Source organism: Mobula hypostoma, chromosome 3 (assembly GCF_963921235.1).
Source record: "Mobula hypostoma chromosome 3, sMobHyp1.1, whole genome shotgun sequence".
NCBI lineage: Eukaryota > Metazoa > Chordata > Chondrichthyes > Myliobatiformes > Myliobatidae > Mobula > Mobula hypostoma.
In genome coordinates, this window is record NC_086099.1 from 132,949,972 (window position 1) to 132,966,653 (window position 16,682).

Genomic DNA, 16,682 nt, shown 5'->3' on the forward strand with positions numbered 1-16,682 from the left:
AACCATTGACTTTCTCGGCCCACACTACTAAAATACTACAGGAGTTTCTGGGCACAGTGAATTTCTATCACCGCTTCATTCTGCGAGCTACTGAACTTATGCTCCCCCTGTATAGAGCACTTAAAGGCAATACCCCTAATCACGTGCTTGACTGGTCAGCGGACATGACCAGGACATTTGATGATACCAAACGAGCTTTTTCCAATGCAGCTCTACTGGCGCACCCCCTCCCTAATGCACCCACAGCCATTACCACTGACGCTTCAGACTATACTGTGGGTGCTGTGCACGAGCAGTTGATCAGAGGCGTGTGGCAGCCGCTCACCTTCTTCAGCCGGCAGCTCTGTCCACCAGAAAGAAAGTACAGCAAGTTTGACTGTCAGCTTCTCGGTCTCTATCTGGCTGTCCACCATTTTCATTTTCTTTTAGAGGGTCGCCATTTCACAGTGTTCATTGACCTCAAACCCCTCGTGCATGCAGTGGCGAAAATATCAAACCCTTGGTCTGCACAGCAGCAACACTAACTGGCCAATATATCAGAGTTCACAGCTGATATACACAATAACAAGGGGAAAAATAATGCCGTGTCTGATTGCCTCTCACGGTTAGCCATTGAGATCATACCCATGGGGGTTGATTATGCCGGCATGGCAGCCAACCAAACTGCTTACCCAGAGGTCCAGGCTTACCAAACAGCAGTCACGGGCCTGCAGCTGGCTGATATTAAGTTTGGGAAGCTGGGATTTCTCTCCTGTGTAATGTCTCAACTGGTCACTCTTGCCTCTCAGTGTCTGCGAACTGGAGGTGTACTGTTTTCAACTCCATACATGGCCTCTCACATCCTGGCCAGAAGGCCTTGCAGAAACTGGTTGCACTGAAGTTTGTTTGGCACAGCCTTAGAAAGGATGTGTGTGATTGGAAGGCAGCCTTTGGGGAGTGCCAGCAGGCAAAGATTAGCCATTGGCACCTTTTGAGGTCCCTCAGTGACAGTTTGACCATGTCAATGTGGACCTTGTTAGCCCACTTCCCTCCTGCCACCCCCATGGTTTTATGCACCTCCTTACCATGGTGGACCGTACCACCAGGTGGCCAGAGTCCCTCTAGCATCAACGACAGTCACAGACATGGCTCGGGTGTTCAACAGTACCTGGGTTGCTCAGTTTGGCACCCCATCCGATATCTCTTCTGACATCAGACCTCTGGTTTGAGATGCCCTAGAACATTGGTGTTAGGCTGCATCAGACCACGGCATATCATCTGCAGTCCAATGGCCTGTGCGAGTTGTTTCTCCACATCTTAAAGGCTTTCCTGATGGATGAGTGTTGACACCATTGTCTCCTGTGGGACCTGCTGTGGACCTGCAGTTATCTGTGGCTGAGTTCATATATGGGCAGCCTTTGCAAGTGCCAGACAATTTTATTCCTGAGGCCACGACTACCTGATTGGCCTTTCAACAGCATTCCACCCTCCTCAGTAAATTCAATTCCTTTGCACCTCTTCCTACCTCCCATCATGGCGTCCAGCACTCTTGGGTTCCTGTTGACCTACATTTGGCCTCATTGTTTTTTGTCCACCATGATGCACACCAACATCCCCTTAGGCCCCTGTACTACATTTTGGAACTGAAAGAAAAGACTGTTATCATAGGTAAGAGGGGTAAATCTGAATGTGTTTCGGTAGATTGTTTTAAACTGGCACACCAAGTTTTGGAGGATTCCACTACTGTGCCCCCTGGCATCACAACATGACCATGAGCGTATCAGCACACTTCTGGATAAGTCAGAGGCACCTGCTGTTCCTCCACCCATGGAACATAGGACCTAATCTCTGGTCAGGGTCGCAATGCCCACAATGCTGATTTTAGTGAATTCTGTTGGGGGAGGAAAGGGCTGTGTAGGGGAACGTAATTGGTGGAAAAGTACAGAATTCACGATCACTGACATTGAGTTGAGGTTCACTTTAAGAGATGGGTCTGATGTGATTATGTAATTACGTAAAGTACTTCTATAGCATATCGTATTCCGTTTTTGGGAGTTCAATAAACAAGTTACGTTTCTTCTTCAGCATAAAACGCCTCATGTCATTGTATTTGCAAAAACCTACAATCTTATAACAATGGGGTAGAAGCTGTTCTTGAGCCTGGTGGTATATGTTTTCAGACTATTTGTATCTTCTGCCTAATTTGGGGGCAGAAGGAGGGGGGAAGAGATACTGTCAGAGGTGTGAGGGGTCTTTGATTATGCTGGCTCTTTCACTGAGGCAGAGAAGTCTAAACAGAGTCCATGGAAGGGAGGGTGGGTTTCATGATATGCTGAGCCATGTTCACTACTCTGCAGTTTCTTGCGATCATAGGCAGACCAATTGTCATCCCTATCTATGATGCATCTGGATAGGATACCTTCTATGATTTATCAGTAAAACTTGGTGAAGGCCAATGGGACGTGCCAAATTTCTTTCACCTCCTGAGATTTAATATCCCCGGCACATGTCGTGAACCTTGTTAACTTTGCAGCAGCAGTACAACTCAATACATGATAAATATGGGGAAATACTGGAATTCCAGAAAGTAAATATATGTATATTAAATAGTTAAGTTAAAACAAGTAGCGCAAAGACAGAAATATTAAAAAAGTGTTGAGGTAGTGTTCGTAGGTTCATTTAGAAATCGGATGGCAGAGGGGAAGAAGCTGTTCCTGAATCACTGAGGGTGTGCCTTCAGGCTTCTGTACCTCCTTCCTGATGTTAAAAATGAGAAGAGGTCATGTCCTGGGTGATGAGGGTCCTTAGTGATGGATGTCACCTTCCTGAGGCACCGCTCATTGAAGATGCCCTGGATACTATGGAGGCTAGTACCCACGATGGAGCGGACTAATTTTACAAGTTTTTGCAACTTACTTTGATACTGTGTAGTGATCCACCACCTCTTCCCCTCCCCCCATACCAGACAGTGTTGCAACCAGTCAGAATGCTCTCCACGTCTGTAGAAGTTTTCAAGTGTTTTTGGTGAGAAGCCAAATCTCTTCAAACTCCTATTGAAATATAGCTTCTGTGTTGCCTTCTTTATAGCTGCATCAATATGTTGTGACCAGGTTAGATCCTGAGAGATATTGATACCCAGAAACTTGAAATTCCTCACTCTCTCCATTTCCAATCCTTCTATGAGAATTGGTTTGTGTTCCCTCTTTCCTGTCCTTTCTGAAGTCCTCAATAAGCTCTTTGGTCTTACTGATGTTCAGTGCATGATACTACAACACCACTCAATTATCTGGCAGATCTCACTCCTGTATGCCCTCTCATTACCATCTGAGATTCTGCCAACAATAGCTGTATCATCAGCAAATTTAGAGATGGCATTTGGGCCATGCCTAGCAGCACAGTCGTAGGTGTAGAGAGAGTAGAGCAGAGGGCTAAGCACACATTCCTGAGTGCACCAGCATTGATTGTCCGTGAGGTGGAGATGCTATTTCTAATCTGCACAGATTGTTGTCTTCCGGTTAGGAAGCCGAGGATCCATTTGCAGAGGCCTAGGTTCTGTAGCCTTTCTATCAGAACTATAGCATGATGGTGTTATACACTGAGCTATAGTCAATAAACAGCATCCTGGCATACATATTTGTATTGTCGAGGTGATCCAAGGCCACAGGGAGAGCCATTGAGATTGCGTCAGCTATCAACGTGCTGTGCTGATAGGCAAATCACAGTGGGTCCAGGTCCTTTCTGAGACAGGAATTGATTCTGGCTTTGACCAACCTCCCTTATCCATACCATCTTGGTCCTCACTACCGGTGCTGCAGTCTTCAGTCTCTGCCTATACTCAGGGAGTAGAAGTACAGCCAGGTGATCAGACGTCCCAAAGTGTGGGCATGAAATAGCGCAGTAAGCACTCTTGATTACAATGGTCCAGCGTATTGTTTCAAGTAATAATTATTTAGTGACTTTTTCAAGCTGGTCTGGTTAAAATCCCCTAAAATGATGGGGAAAGCATCAGAATGTGTTCTTTCATGCCTGTTGATTACATCGCTCAGTTCATCTGCGGCCTACTTGACATTGGCCTGAGGTGAGTTGTACATCCCTACCAAAATGATCGCCGAAATTTCCCTCAGTGGTTAACTGTTGGACAATTAATTGCGAGGTAGTCCAGGTCTGGAGAACAGAGTGGGAAAGCACTACTACATTTGAACACGATGAGGAATTGATCATGAAGCATACACCTCTGCCTCTGCTTTTGAGAGACACTACAGACAGATCTTGGTGGTGTACAATGAATCCGTCTACTTGAATGGCAGTATCTGGATCAGAAGGGTTAACAAAGACTCCGTGAAACAAAGGACACAAATGACCCCCTGATAGCTTTGAGATTGTCAATTTTATTTACCAGAGACTCTGCCAGCAAGATAGTCAGTATTGGGAGTCGAAAGCCTCATTTTTTTAAACGCACAATAACCTAGTTTCCACCACCATCTTAAGGGAGTAGTCTTGCTGGAAATATTCTGATCTATTTCAGTCAGTTTTAAGCAGCAATAGATTGTTTAATGGTATTAAGACATCATTACTGACTGTACACACCTTAGATTCAGTTGTGGTTCTCAGATATAGGAGACAAGAATATTTATTGGTTTCCATCACAGCTGTGACGCTTTGGGTCACTATGATTGGCACATCAGAAGAACCAATGATTGGCACTCTGGAAGTGCCAAACAAAAGCTCTTTTGTTTTGCTGACAATGAGCAAAAAACTGTTTTTGTGATACCATCTTATCGACTCTCTATTTCCATCCTGTACTCTGAATTATCATTATTTGAGATAAAGCCCACTACAGTGCTATCATCTGCAAACTTATAGATGGAGTTATAACAGAATATGGTCATGCAATCTTAAATGTGAAGTTACAGTTATAACGACGAAGCTTATTTAATCTTGCTGCTTTTGGCTTAGTGAAGCTAACTGTACAGATTTTGTGGGGAATTATGAAGAAATTCAAATTAACACATGACATTTCTTCAGGCATCTCTTAAGTTGTTTTGAAAGATCCAAAGACAACAAGATCGTGACAACTGCATGACAATTATAATGAGGAGTCCATTCAAGTAGAAAACAATGTTCTATTTATTTCTATGGAGAAGAGTAAGTTTCAGGAACTGAGGTAAATTGTAATTAATCTGTGTGTGTTTTGAATTTTAAGTTACTTATATGTTATACAATGTACTTAAATGTTTTAGCAATCTTTAATAATTCTTATAATTTAACAATAGGTTGAATATTTTTTAATCTCAAAAAATGAAACTGTCAATATTTTTTGTCAGAAGTGATTGAGTTAGCTAGTTCAGGACTGATGAAGGTCTCAGCCCAAAATGCCCACTGTTTATTCTTTTCCATAGATGCTGCCTGACCTGCTGAGTTTCTCCAGCCTTTTGTGTGTGTTGCCTTGGATTTCTAGTATCCACAGTTTTTCTTGTGTTTATTTCTCTCTTCGATTGTCATACCGATGATCTTTTATTTCAATAAATTATTTCATGAAACAATCTTCCAGTCTTTCAATCCATTAACTTGTTAGTATTTTACATGAACAATCATCCTTCTCTCTACTTTGCACCCTCATTTATTTTTACATGTCCATTCATTATATAATGTATGTTTCCCAAGCTCAGAGATGACAGTGTCAAGCAATGCAGTCTTAAATCTGTATCTAGGAATCTATGTTCTCCTTTCAGGGATGTTTTGTGGTTTTCCTAAAGCACCATCTGATGCTGCAAATGACATTCCACTGATGTGTTGTGCTTATGACCTCTTAGAGCAATACTGCTGAAACATGGTTGGATCCTTAATTGGGACAACTGGCAGACAGGAAGGGACCCTTATCTCCTCTTCTCTCTGCAAAGGATTGCAAATCCGTTCATAAAACTGAATTAATATCACTCTAATGTGTCACAACACACCATTAAGTACATCCCTATTCTGCCATATTTGCTTTATTTTAACTAACCGCTATGTAAAGGAAAACAGCTAGGAAGTCCCCTTGTAATGAAATGCAAAGCTTATCCACATTTGTCCGAAAACAAGTGTACAGCCTCTTGTACACGACCTCAGCCAAAACCTAAAGAAGTATTGGATATCTATGGATGAAAAGTAACTTCAGTTTCTACATTCAAACAATCGAGTAGAGTGAAGAAATGCGGAAAGGCATATTGTTCCTCCTGAGCACGGCAAGAGCTATTACTGATTCCTGTGTCATTCCAGCTTACTGCCAAGACAATCTGTTCGACTCACTGAGTCTGAGATGTATCACCATAACTATCCTTGCTGTGGGGCTGCATCTGCATTAGAATTGGCAGTGCAATGTGTCAGTTGAGGATTGTTCTCTGCCGAAGGACATGACTTATATCGACAGTAATTGTATAATAGCATCCACATGAATACATAGCAATGGAAGAATATACAGGCAACACACATCAAAGTTGCTGGTGAACGCAGCATCTCTAGGAAGAGGTGCAGTCGACGTTTCAGGCCGAGACCCTTCGTCAGGACTAACTGAAGGAAGAGTTAGTAAGAGATTTGAAAGTCCTGACGAAGGGTCTCGGCCTGAAACGTCGACTGTACCTCTTCCTAGAGATGCTGCCTGGCCTGCTGCGTTCACCAGCAACTTTGATGTGTGTTGCTTGAATTTCCAGCATCTGCAGAATTCCTGCTGTAATGGAAGAATAGAAGTGAGCATTCAGTGCATCAGATCTTGAATCATGCATGTGCTTCTCACTGAGTGACAGATACATCATGATATTATTATTCATTTATTTAGAGATAGACCATGGAATGGGCCCTTCTGGCTCAATAAGCCACACTACCCGACACTACTACGGGCAACTTACAATGACTAATTAACCTACGAACCAGTACGCCTTTGGACTGTGGGAGGAAACCAGATATCCCGGAGGAACACCACGTGGTCGAGGGGAGAAGGTACAAATTCCTTACAGGTGGTGCTGGAATTGAACTCTGAGTTCTGACGGCTCGAGCTGTAATAGTGTTGCACTAGCCACTGTGCTACCTACCTCTTCCTCTTCTAGTGAATAATCAAAGATCCTGAAGGTACAAGACAGCAGGGAAGATGGAGTATAAGGCTGAGGAGGTAGTCTGTGCTTTATAATTAACTCATCATGGTGCATAAACATGGCGATTCCCTCTCAGTAATACTCACCTGACCTGGAACATCTACCAATCAAATATCATCCAGTTTATCTGGTGAGAGTGTTTTCTGCCAAGATCGTGGTAGTGGTGTACATTCCACCTCGGACCAATGTCAGGCAACCACTAGAGGAACTGAGCATCATAATTAGCAGACACAAAACCGCACCCTGATGCCTTCCCTGTCGTTGTGGGAGATTTCAAACAGGCCAGCTTGAAGAAGTCTCTGAGAAACTACCACCATCACATCACCAGTGGAACTAGAGGAGACGCCTCACTTGACCACTGTGATAGCATCATCAAGAACGCTTACCATGCCATCTCACGCCCACACTTGGGAAAGTCCGATCACCAGACTGTATTCTACTCCCAGCAAATAGGCAGAGACTAAAGACTGCAGTATCAGTGGTGAGAACCAAGAAGGTGTGGTCAAGGGAGGATAATATTCAGAGATTCATCTTAAAGTCTGAATGAATATGCCACAGTTGTCACTGACTTCATCAAGACCTGTTTGGATGAGTGTGTGCCTTTGAGCACATACCGAAGCTAACCAAACCAAAAGCTATCGATGAACCAGGAGATTCATAGTCTCCTGAGGCTAGATCTGTGGCAAAGGAGACTGGTGATCCAGAAATATACAAGAAGTCCAGGTATGACCTATGGAAAGCTGTTTCTAAGAGCACAGAAACAATTCCAATTGAGGATACAGGAGGAATCGGATGCACATCAGCTCTAGCAAGGTTTGCAGGCCATTACTTCCTACAAAGTGAAACCTAACATCATGAATGGCTATGTTGCTTCAGTCCCAGGTGAGCTCAACACAGCTTATGCACACTTCGAAAGGGTGAATAAAACTACAAATGTGTGAATCCCACAGCATCTGGTGACCCTGTGATCTCTGTCTCAGAGGTCAACATTAGAACATCTTTCAAGAGGGCCAACCCTCTCAAGGCAACAGGCTGTGATGGTGTACCTGGTAGGACTCTGAAAACCTGAGCTAACCAACTGCTGGAGTGCTCAAGGACTGCTGCAATTGGAGGTTCCCACCTACTTCACAAGGGCAACAATCATACCAATGCCCAAGAACAGCAGGGTGATCTGTCTCAACGACTATTGCAAAATGGCACTCACACCAATTGTAATGAAGTACTTTGGGAGGCTGGTCATAATTAACTCCCAGAGTCCCGGATTGCTGCTGCAGGAATTCTCGGAAGAGGGCAAGGAGGGCCGGGCCATCATGGTTGCCAATTACACCTACTGTAGCCAGGCCAACTGTGGGTGGCACCCAGCCAGACCACTCCAGCCTGGGGACTGTGTCGAGCACTTGCACACTGACTCCTGCGAGTTCTCGCTCCAGATCATTGGTCTCTCCAAGATTATCCATTACATCCATCCACCCAGTCACTGTCTCCAGCTGCCATGCTACTCTCCAGGTGTCCTGCCTCAAGCCTGTTGCCTGTGGACCACTCAACTCACCTGAGCCTGAACCTCTGGACCTTAGGATGGTGAAAGTTGGTCCAGTGTACACAGTTCACCAGTTGATGGATTCAGATCATTCTGGACAGGGTGTGAAATACCTGGCCGACTGAGTAGGGTACATTCAGGGAATAGGTCTTCAGTGTCATCCAGTTTCATTTTGGATCCTTCATTCATCAAGGAGAGCCACCTGATTGTTAGAACAATTTTTGGGTTTAGCACATTTACCTTTAGCAAATGACTTTGGTTGCCAGTCTTCTGCCTTTGTCTATGTATTGTGGATTTTATTTGGAGTGCAGCTCTGTACAATGGGTTCCTAAAAGCTATGAATCTCAGACCAGTGAAGTTTGCATGTAGTTTCAAAGAAAGCATTGTCCATACTTTGTAAATGTGGAATTGTCCTTTGATGCTTGGCACATAAAATATCGAGCCCCATGTTGGGCCAGTGAGACCTTACGACCAAAAGCATCTCTGTATGATGCCTGCTGTGCCTTGTTTCGTCGAATAAAGAATCTACTTTGCATCTACCAGTATTTTTCTCTGGTGACTTCATTCACATAATGACAGGATCCATCTGAATTGCCCTGGGACATCAGGTGCTGGCTGTAGGAGGGGTGCAGTGTCAGGCCTGCACAGGCAGGCACTTCCATCCAGCTGACAGGAGTCATCTGCAACTCGTTTCCAACTCATCACCTGCAGCCTATTTGAACCCAGCTCTCTTTCACAGTTCTAGTTCACTAATTCACACCTGCCAGCCTCAACCAATTGCTTCTAGCTTTTAGTTATCTTGTTGCCTTGTGCTTTTAAATATCTGTTCTCTCTTGTTTTTCTGCTGCCTGGTGGCTTGTTATTTAGCAGTTTATTATTAAAGTCATCAATCACCGCTAAATCACCTCTGCTGCTCTACATTTGGGGTCAAGCCTCCTCCATATTTCTTGGCAAGTACAGCGCTAAGATTGTTTATGAATCCCATAGATTGTTTGCTTTCAATGACATTAGTTTCATAAACAATTGTATTGAGAAATTGCTGCAATTTGTGAGTATTCAGCTAAAAAGTAACAGATTTACAAAACATTAATCAATTAGAAGATCCATCAAATAATGCAACTATTTCCACTTCATTTCGCTGTTCATCCTTAGCAACCTGATCATATTGGCACTGTTTACTAATGTCATGAGGAATTGTCTATGTTTACATAGTGTGTCTCTAAAGTGATGCATCATGACTTTATTAACAGATAATGTTGAAATAAAATGTTAGTAAAATCTCAGATGGCGATGACGAGGCATTCAAGAATGAGATCAATTAGCCTGGGTGGTTGAGAGCTCTCATGGTGACCTCACACTAAGTGTCAGCAAAACCAATGATCTGATTGTGGACTTCAAGAAGTTGTGAGAACACACACCAGACACATTCAGAGGCCAGGAGTGGAAAGAGTGAGCACCTTCAAGTTCATGATGGTCAACGTCTTTCTGAATCTATCCTGGTCCCAGCACCATGATGCAATCATGAAGAAGGCACACTAGCAGCTCCACTCCATTGGGAGTTTAAAGACATTTGGTATGCCATCAAACACTCTGGCAAATTTCTACAGATGTACAATGGATGACATGCATCACAGCTTGGTACGGAAGCTTCAATGCACAGGTTTGCATGAGGCTGTAAAAGGTTCTAGTGTCCGTCAGCTCCATCATGGACACAACACTCCCTACCTTTGAGGACATCTTTAAGAGGTGGTGACTCAAGAAGGTGGCATCCTCGCCATCCAGGATCCTAAAATCCATCATTAAACACCCTCACCACAATCAGATTCAATTAATACAGTAATAATAAATCTTTTCTTTTCTAATCTTTTTATTAACTTTCAAAATTATAAACATAGCAACAACATTAATGAATAGAGATTGAGATTACATTATTAATAATTGACATTACAAATATAGCATTGGTAATAATACAGATGTATAAAGTTTTCCAAACTCTAAATATAATTAAACATGATAAAAGGATAAATGAGAAGAAATCTAAAAAAAATCCAAATCAGAAAAGAAAAAAAAAGACATATTAAAAAGACATATTAATTAACTAAGTGATATTAAACTAAACTAAATAAAACTAAAAAAAAACAGAACTATAGAAGAAAAGACAGGCTAACATATTACATTGGATAGAAACATTAATGTCGTTAACGCCACTCCTCTATCCGTGTATTTTAATTTTTAAAAAAGGATTCGAAAAGGGCAAACTACATCATGTGGAAATGTTGAATAAATGGTCTCCAAGTTTCTTCAAATTTAATCGAAGGGTCGGAGATGCCACTTCTAATTTTCTCTCAGTTTAAACAAGATATAGTTAGAGAAAATCATTGAAATGTAGTAGGGGGATTGCCCTCTTTCCAGTTCAATAAGATAAATTTTCTAGCCATTGATGTTAAAAAAGCAATCATCCGACAGGCTGAAGGGGATAAATAACTATCTTCCATCATTGGTAACCCAAAAATTGCAGTAACAGTGTGTGGTTGTTAATTAATACGCAAAACAGTAGAAATAATATAAAAGATATCTTTCCGATATTGATGCAAGAAAGGGCAAGACCAAAACCTATGAGTCAAGGAAGCAACTTCGGAACGGCATCTATCACAAATTGGGCTTATATGTGAATAGAAACAAGCTAATTTGTCTTTAGACATATGTGCCCTGTGCACCACCTTAAATTGTATCAATGTATCTTTAGCACATAAAGAGGACATATTAACTAATTGAAAAAATGTTTTCCCATTTTTCTATAGGTAAATGAAGTTGGAGTTCTCTTTCCCATTCAACCTTAATTTTATCAGATATACCTGAATTTATTTTCATAATCAAATCATAAATGAAAGCTGTTAAACCCTTCTGAAAAGGATTTAAACTTAGTAATAATAAATCTGATTCTGATTCTTTCTGATATGAGGCAAGATTATTTCACAAGTATTTTTACTCTGGATTGATGTTGTATTTCAGTATTTTCTTGATCTAAAAGGTCCGCTCCGCTCAATTGCATGTCTTTCTTTATACACTCACTCTCTTTCCTTTTCAATCTGCCCCACCATCAAGGACATACAGTATGTACACAAGGGAAAAGGCCATCAATATCAGAAGGATCACACCCAACTTGTTCATGGACTGTGTGTGTCCCATTCCCATCAGGAAGGAGGTTACCACGCCAGGACCACCACACTCAAAAACATGTACTTACCCCAAGCAATATGCCTGATCAATACCACCACCCACTAACACGACCCCCCCCCACCCCCCACCCCCCACCACCACCACTACTTTATCATTTCCTGTCAGAGTCACCTTATGTACAGTTATTTTATGGGCATACAATTGAGCTATCTTCTGCATTTACATTTATTGTGTTCTTTATCTTATTGTGCTTTCTTTGTGCTGCATCGGATCTGGAGTAACAATTATTTTATTCTCTTCTACACTTGTATATCGGAAATAAGATTAAACAATCTTGAATGGAGAATCAAGTATTTTCTTTGAATGTTCTACGTCTGCTTCATTCTTTTCCTGGGAAAGTGCGCCCTCTATTGCTCAAGATTGGTCTCTGCATAAAGTGCTTAAATATGCTGCAACCTGAGCAATTCGGAATGCTGTCGGCATAAATATATAGAAGTTGTTAACCTTAAGAATCTAAAGCGAAAAGAGAACGTTTTCTGTAACAGTTTTCAATGTATTTTGTTTTGAAATTCAACGCCTATTCTGTTATTTGGGAATTTATTGTCTCCATGCCTTAAGTTTGTGAAGTAGAGGGATGAGCACCCCTGAACAAACAATTCAAAATTATCTTATCTGTGGAACAACTCTGCTAGTAAGTCACTGTTGCATCAATTGTTTAGAATGTAATCTTACCCAGTCAAGCTGTAAATACAGTATATAGATAAATACGATTATTAAAGTGGAACAATATAATTTCATGCGCACATATAGTTGACTCACTGCCCACTTAGCGTGTGTATACCTATCTGTGTATGTGTGTAAATATATTTTATTCAGGTGTCCTTATACAACAAGGGTTACGGCGAAGCGGTTACACAGGAGAAGTTCAATGCCCTGGTGAACAATTACTACTGGTCATTTAAAAATACAGACCGCGATTAATGTTGCGCCATTATGGGCAACCTTAAACGGCACCAACTCACATTAAACAGTTTTATGTGCTATTCTTGGATGGTTTTCCTCTTTTTCTCTCACTAGGTGATGTTTATGTTGCGTTTTGGGCTTCGCGCCTCGACTGTTCCTCAGAGATCTTGCTGTGTCCGGAGCTTTGTACCAGAACCCCCTGTCCCTAATGGAACAAAGTCGATGTATCCGGCTGGGGATTTGAATGAAACCATTCAAGGAAAATATTTGTACTGCACAGGTAGCCTTTCTGCATGTCACGTGTTTAAATACGCTCAGATTTTGAACAGTTATAAATCAGGACTGGAATTCATCCCCCGCTTAATGTTATCTGGACACTTGCCCTATCTGACTCCCCACTATAGATAATCTTTTTTTTGCCGCTGAGTTTACGGATTAATTAATCCGCACTACATGAATTGGCTCTTGTCAAGATTTACGCAGTTAGCTCGTTTATAATTTTTCGAAACTTTCAACAATTTATTTTCCTTTTTGTAAAATTAACTTTTTTAAAAAATTCCGCACGTAAGCAAGCAACAGACACCATCACCTATTCCGGGATATATTTCATATACCAACCTCATCATAATCCAAGGCCTCGATGTGCAGTTTTACGATCTCTCTGAAGCTAATCAACAGTTTAACTGAGAGAGTGTTTTCCTTGTAGCTTGAAGATTCTTCCTTTAACTGAAAGAATCGTCACACAGTCTGGATATAGTGTTGACAGAATTTCCCCTTTTCTGTGAGAAGTACGTGGAGCGTGTTTGATATCAAAAGCGTGCTTGATCATTGTAACTCGTAATTGAACCAGTAAAGGTGAAATTCAATCAGGTAATAATAGAAGTCAACTAGCAAGAGTCTTGGTTAGTGTTAAGTCAAATCAATAAGCCCTCAAATCATCATGATTTGTCTTCTGATAACTCCAACTAAGATCCTCAGATCGACTGGAAAATGTTCTAAGCATGTTCTCTGAAATAATCCAAAATCCTTACAACAAACACGGCCGGTTAGTTACCCATTCCCTTTACCTATAAAAATATATTAAAACAAAGCATATATTCCTATGAACCCGCCAGCAATTCAAAATCTACATTACAAAAGCGTTATGTACCACCAAAGCAGAATAGTGGAAGGTCTAAACCACCTTTAAATAAATATCAAATACTATTAAACAATAATTTCTGTGCAAAAATAACGCCACCAGCCGCTACAGAAGCTTATGTTTGAATATTTTTTTCTGCAGTAGATCTGTTAACTGATGGCCTTTGCAACATGGCTCCACCTCATCGAGTGATGAAAATTCATATTAGCCAATCAGCTCGATCTCCAAAAGGTCCCGGGACCGAGGACTATATTACACCCCCCCTCCCTTTCCCCTGAAAAAGTTTTCTGTAACCCAGACCAGTTTCTCAGAGGTCACCGTTTGGAAAAGTTCAGCTTGCTTTGATAATTCATTACACTAAATAAGCCCTCCATAACCGCCTCACGGCCGACAGCTGGATATCCTTGCATTTGTTTTAAACCGATGTTAGAAGCGATCATGCAGGACGAAGAGAACTCCTCGGTCTCTCCAATAGAGAGTCTGAGCAACAGCGAAGACGAAGGGGACAGGCAGCAGAAGAAAAGTGTCAGAAAGAGGCGACCGAGCAGGAAATCTGGCGAGGAAACAGATAGCCCTGCCTCGGGGAAAAGAGGCAAGAAAACGGACGGTAGCCCTCAGTCCTTCGAAGAACTGCAGACCCAGAGGGTCATGGCCAATGTAAGGGAGCGCCAGAGGACACAGTCCCTAAACGAAGCTTTCTCTGCTCTGCGCAAAATAATTCCGACCCTCCCATCGGATAAACTGAGCAAAATCCAGACCCTCAAACTCGCGGCGCGTTACATCGATTTCCTTTACCAGGTCTTACAAAGCGACGAGCTGGACAACAAAATGTCGAGCTGCAGTTATGTGGCACACGAGAGACTTAGTTATGCGTTCTCGGTGTGGAGGATGGAAGGAGCCTGGTCCATGTCCGCATCACACTAGCAGATCCCCTTAGGACAAAGGTACGCAGAAACTTGGCAGCATTTATTGAATGTCCTGTAGAAATAATTTGAAGCGGCGCCAGTAGAGGTAAACAAGAACTTCGAGTCCCATCCGAGTCCAGATGGGTTGTATTTTCATTAAAATTAACTTCTATCGGGATATTTACATCCAAATACACCATTTTCGAGAAGTATTTTGCCCGCGGTGTTTTTGTAGTAACGACGATTTATACTTCCCTTTTTATTCTTTTTAAAATGCTGTTATTAAAAACGTTATAAATTCTAGTTTTTCACATTCTTCTTCTCTCTTATTCACTTCTTTCTCGTCTTGTTCTTGTCCCGCTGATCATTATTTCGCATCAATTAGTTAATCAAGTCTTCACTTTTCATCGAAAACCGCCCCAACCCCATTGTCTATAATGACCTCGGCGCTTTCACTTTCTGACCTCTCGCTTCGCAGCGCAATCCATTATAACCAATAGGTAAAGCCATCGGGTTAAGAAGGCCTCTGGCCGAGAAGGAGTATAAATATTGATTATGCAAAATAATGACTACAGAAAGCAGGAGTTCATTCAAATAGAGACTGTCTCCTTCTCTCTAACCGTCCCTCCCCCCACTCCTGCACCCTGTTGATAAATCGAGGTGCTAAAGTAACCATCTTTGGGTTGGACTAATCTCAGTGTAGTGTCTTGCTGTTTTCCTAGGTGAGCGAGATTTCTCACAAAGGGCCAGCCGCTGGACAGACAACAGTTTGACGTCTGGATACTTAAAACACGTTGATCCTTGCCGTTGAAGGATAACGAGCGCAGAGCACAAAATAGCTAGTGGAAAGAACGTGAGGAGCACTTACAGAAAACCAGCCTTGGACGAGGACCCATCCAATCGTGCGGCTAAGCAATCATTTGTACTTCTGAGGTGTATTTTTGCCATTCACATCATTTTATCCTGACGATGAATGTTGTTGGAACTCAATCCTTCCTTTACTATGCATGCCTTCAACAATCATAACTGCTATTGATGACGCAGGAAAGTTGAATTATTTTATTTTTGTTTTCCAAAACTGATAAATGGAAAAGGTCTAGAGTGACAATGAGTTTATAGAAAATGGACCAAACTGTTATGCAGTTGGTTAGTCTTTCCTTTCTTGAGAAACATTTATTTATTTATTGATGTGCCATGTTCCAATGCATAAAGATCTGGTGTCTAAATGCATTCATATTTTTGTGATTGTTTTGTAAATACCTTTGTATATTTTCTGCAATAAATACCTATGATCTAAACTTTAAACCATATAAAATTTAACTTGGTTTATATATAAGGGATAACTTTCATGATGAAGACCTATTTGTGGTGAATTGTTACCACCTCCAGGGGAGAGCGGGATTTAACGAACGGTGCAGAAAAGACAAACAGAACGGCTACTGCCAACGGCGGGTGATTTAGAATGAGAGGGGTAGTGTTTTACCGCCGTCTGCCACTGGCTTATTGACCTTCCAGATACAGAGGGAGAGGGTAATTAAAAACATACACAGCGACGTTATGTTGCTTCGAGTTCTGGAGTACTGTAGTGCGTAGACGTAACGCCAAGATGTGAAAGAATGTTGGAAAGGCGTTTCGGATCCTATTGTTTGCCTGTGTGAACTGAATTAGTTCGTGAATTCCGGGGATAGTATGAATTAAATTTACCATCTTGCAGATTGGATCACATATTGTTAACGCTTAAACATTCAAACAACTTCAATGCACGTGACAAAGTAATTTCATTGATAGGGAACTGGGTGCCTTGCTCTAAATAATTCGAGAAATATTTAGGCACAAATAAGTACCAGTTT

The 16,682-nt window shown here is 41.8% G+C and overlaps 1 protein-coding gene across 1 annotated transcript; it reads left to right on the top strand.

The window, feature by feature from the left end:
• The first annotated feature begins 14,232 nt into the window (after positions 1-14,232).
• Positions 14,233-16,174, top strand: twist1a (twist family bHLH transcription factor 1a). Its single transcript, XM_063042293.1, has 2 exons — positions 14,233-14,871; positions 15,555-16,174. Exon 1 carries the CDS (start codon positions 14,351-14,353, stop codon positions 14,849-14,851), a length of 501 nt encoding a protein of 166 aa, XP_062898363.1. The 5' UTR covers positions 14,233-14,350; the 3' UTR covers positions 14,852-14,871; positions 15,555-16,174.
• Positions 16,175-16,682: the final 508 nt, after the last annotated feature.

What these genes read in the sequence shown, in the direction of transcription:
- twist1a (XM_063042293.1), top strand. Translation starts at nt 14,351, where the DNA reads ATGTTAGAAGCGATCATGCAGGACGAAGAGAACTCCTCGGTCTCTCCA.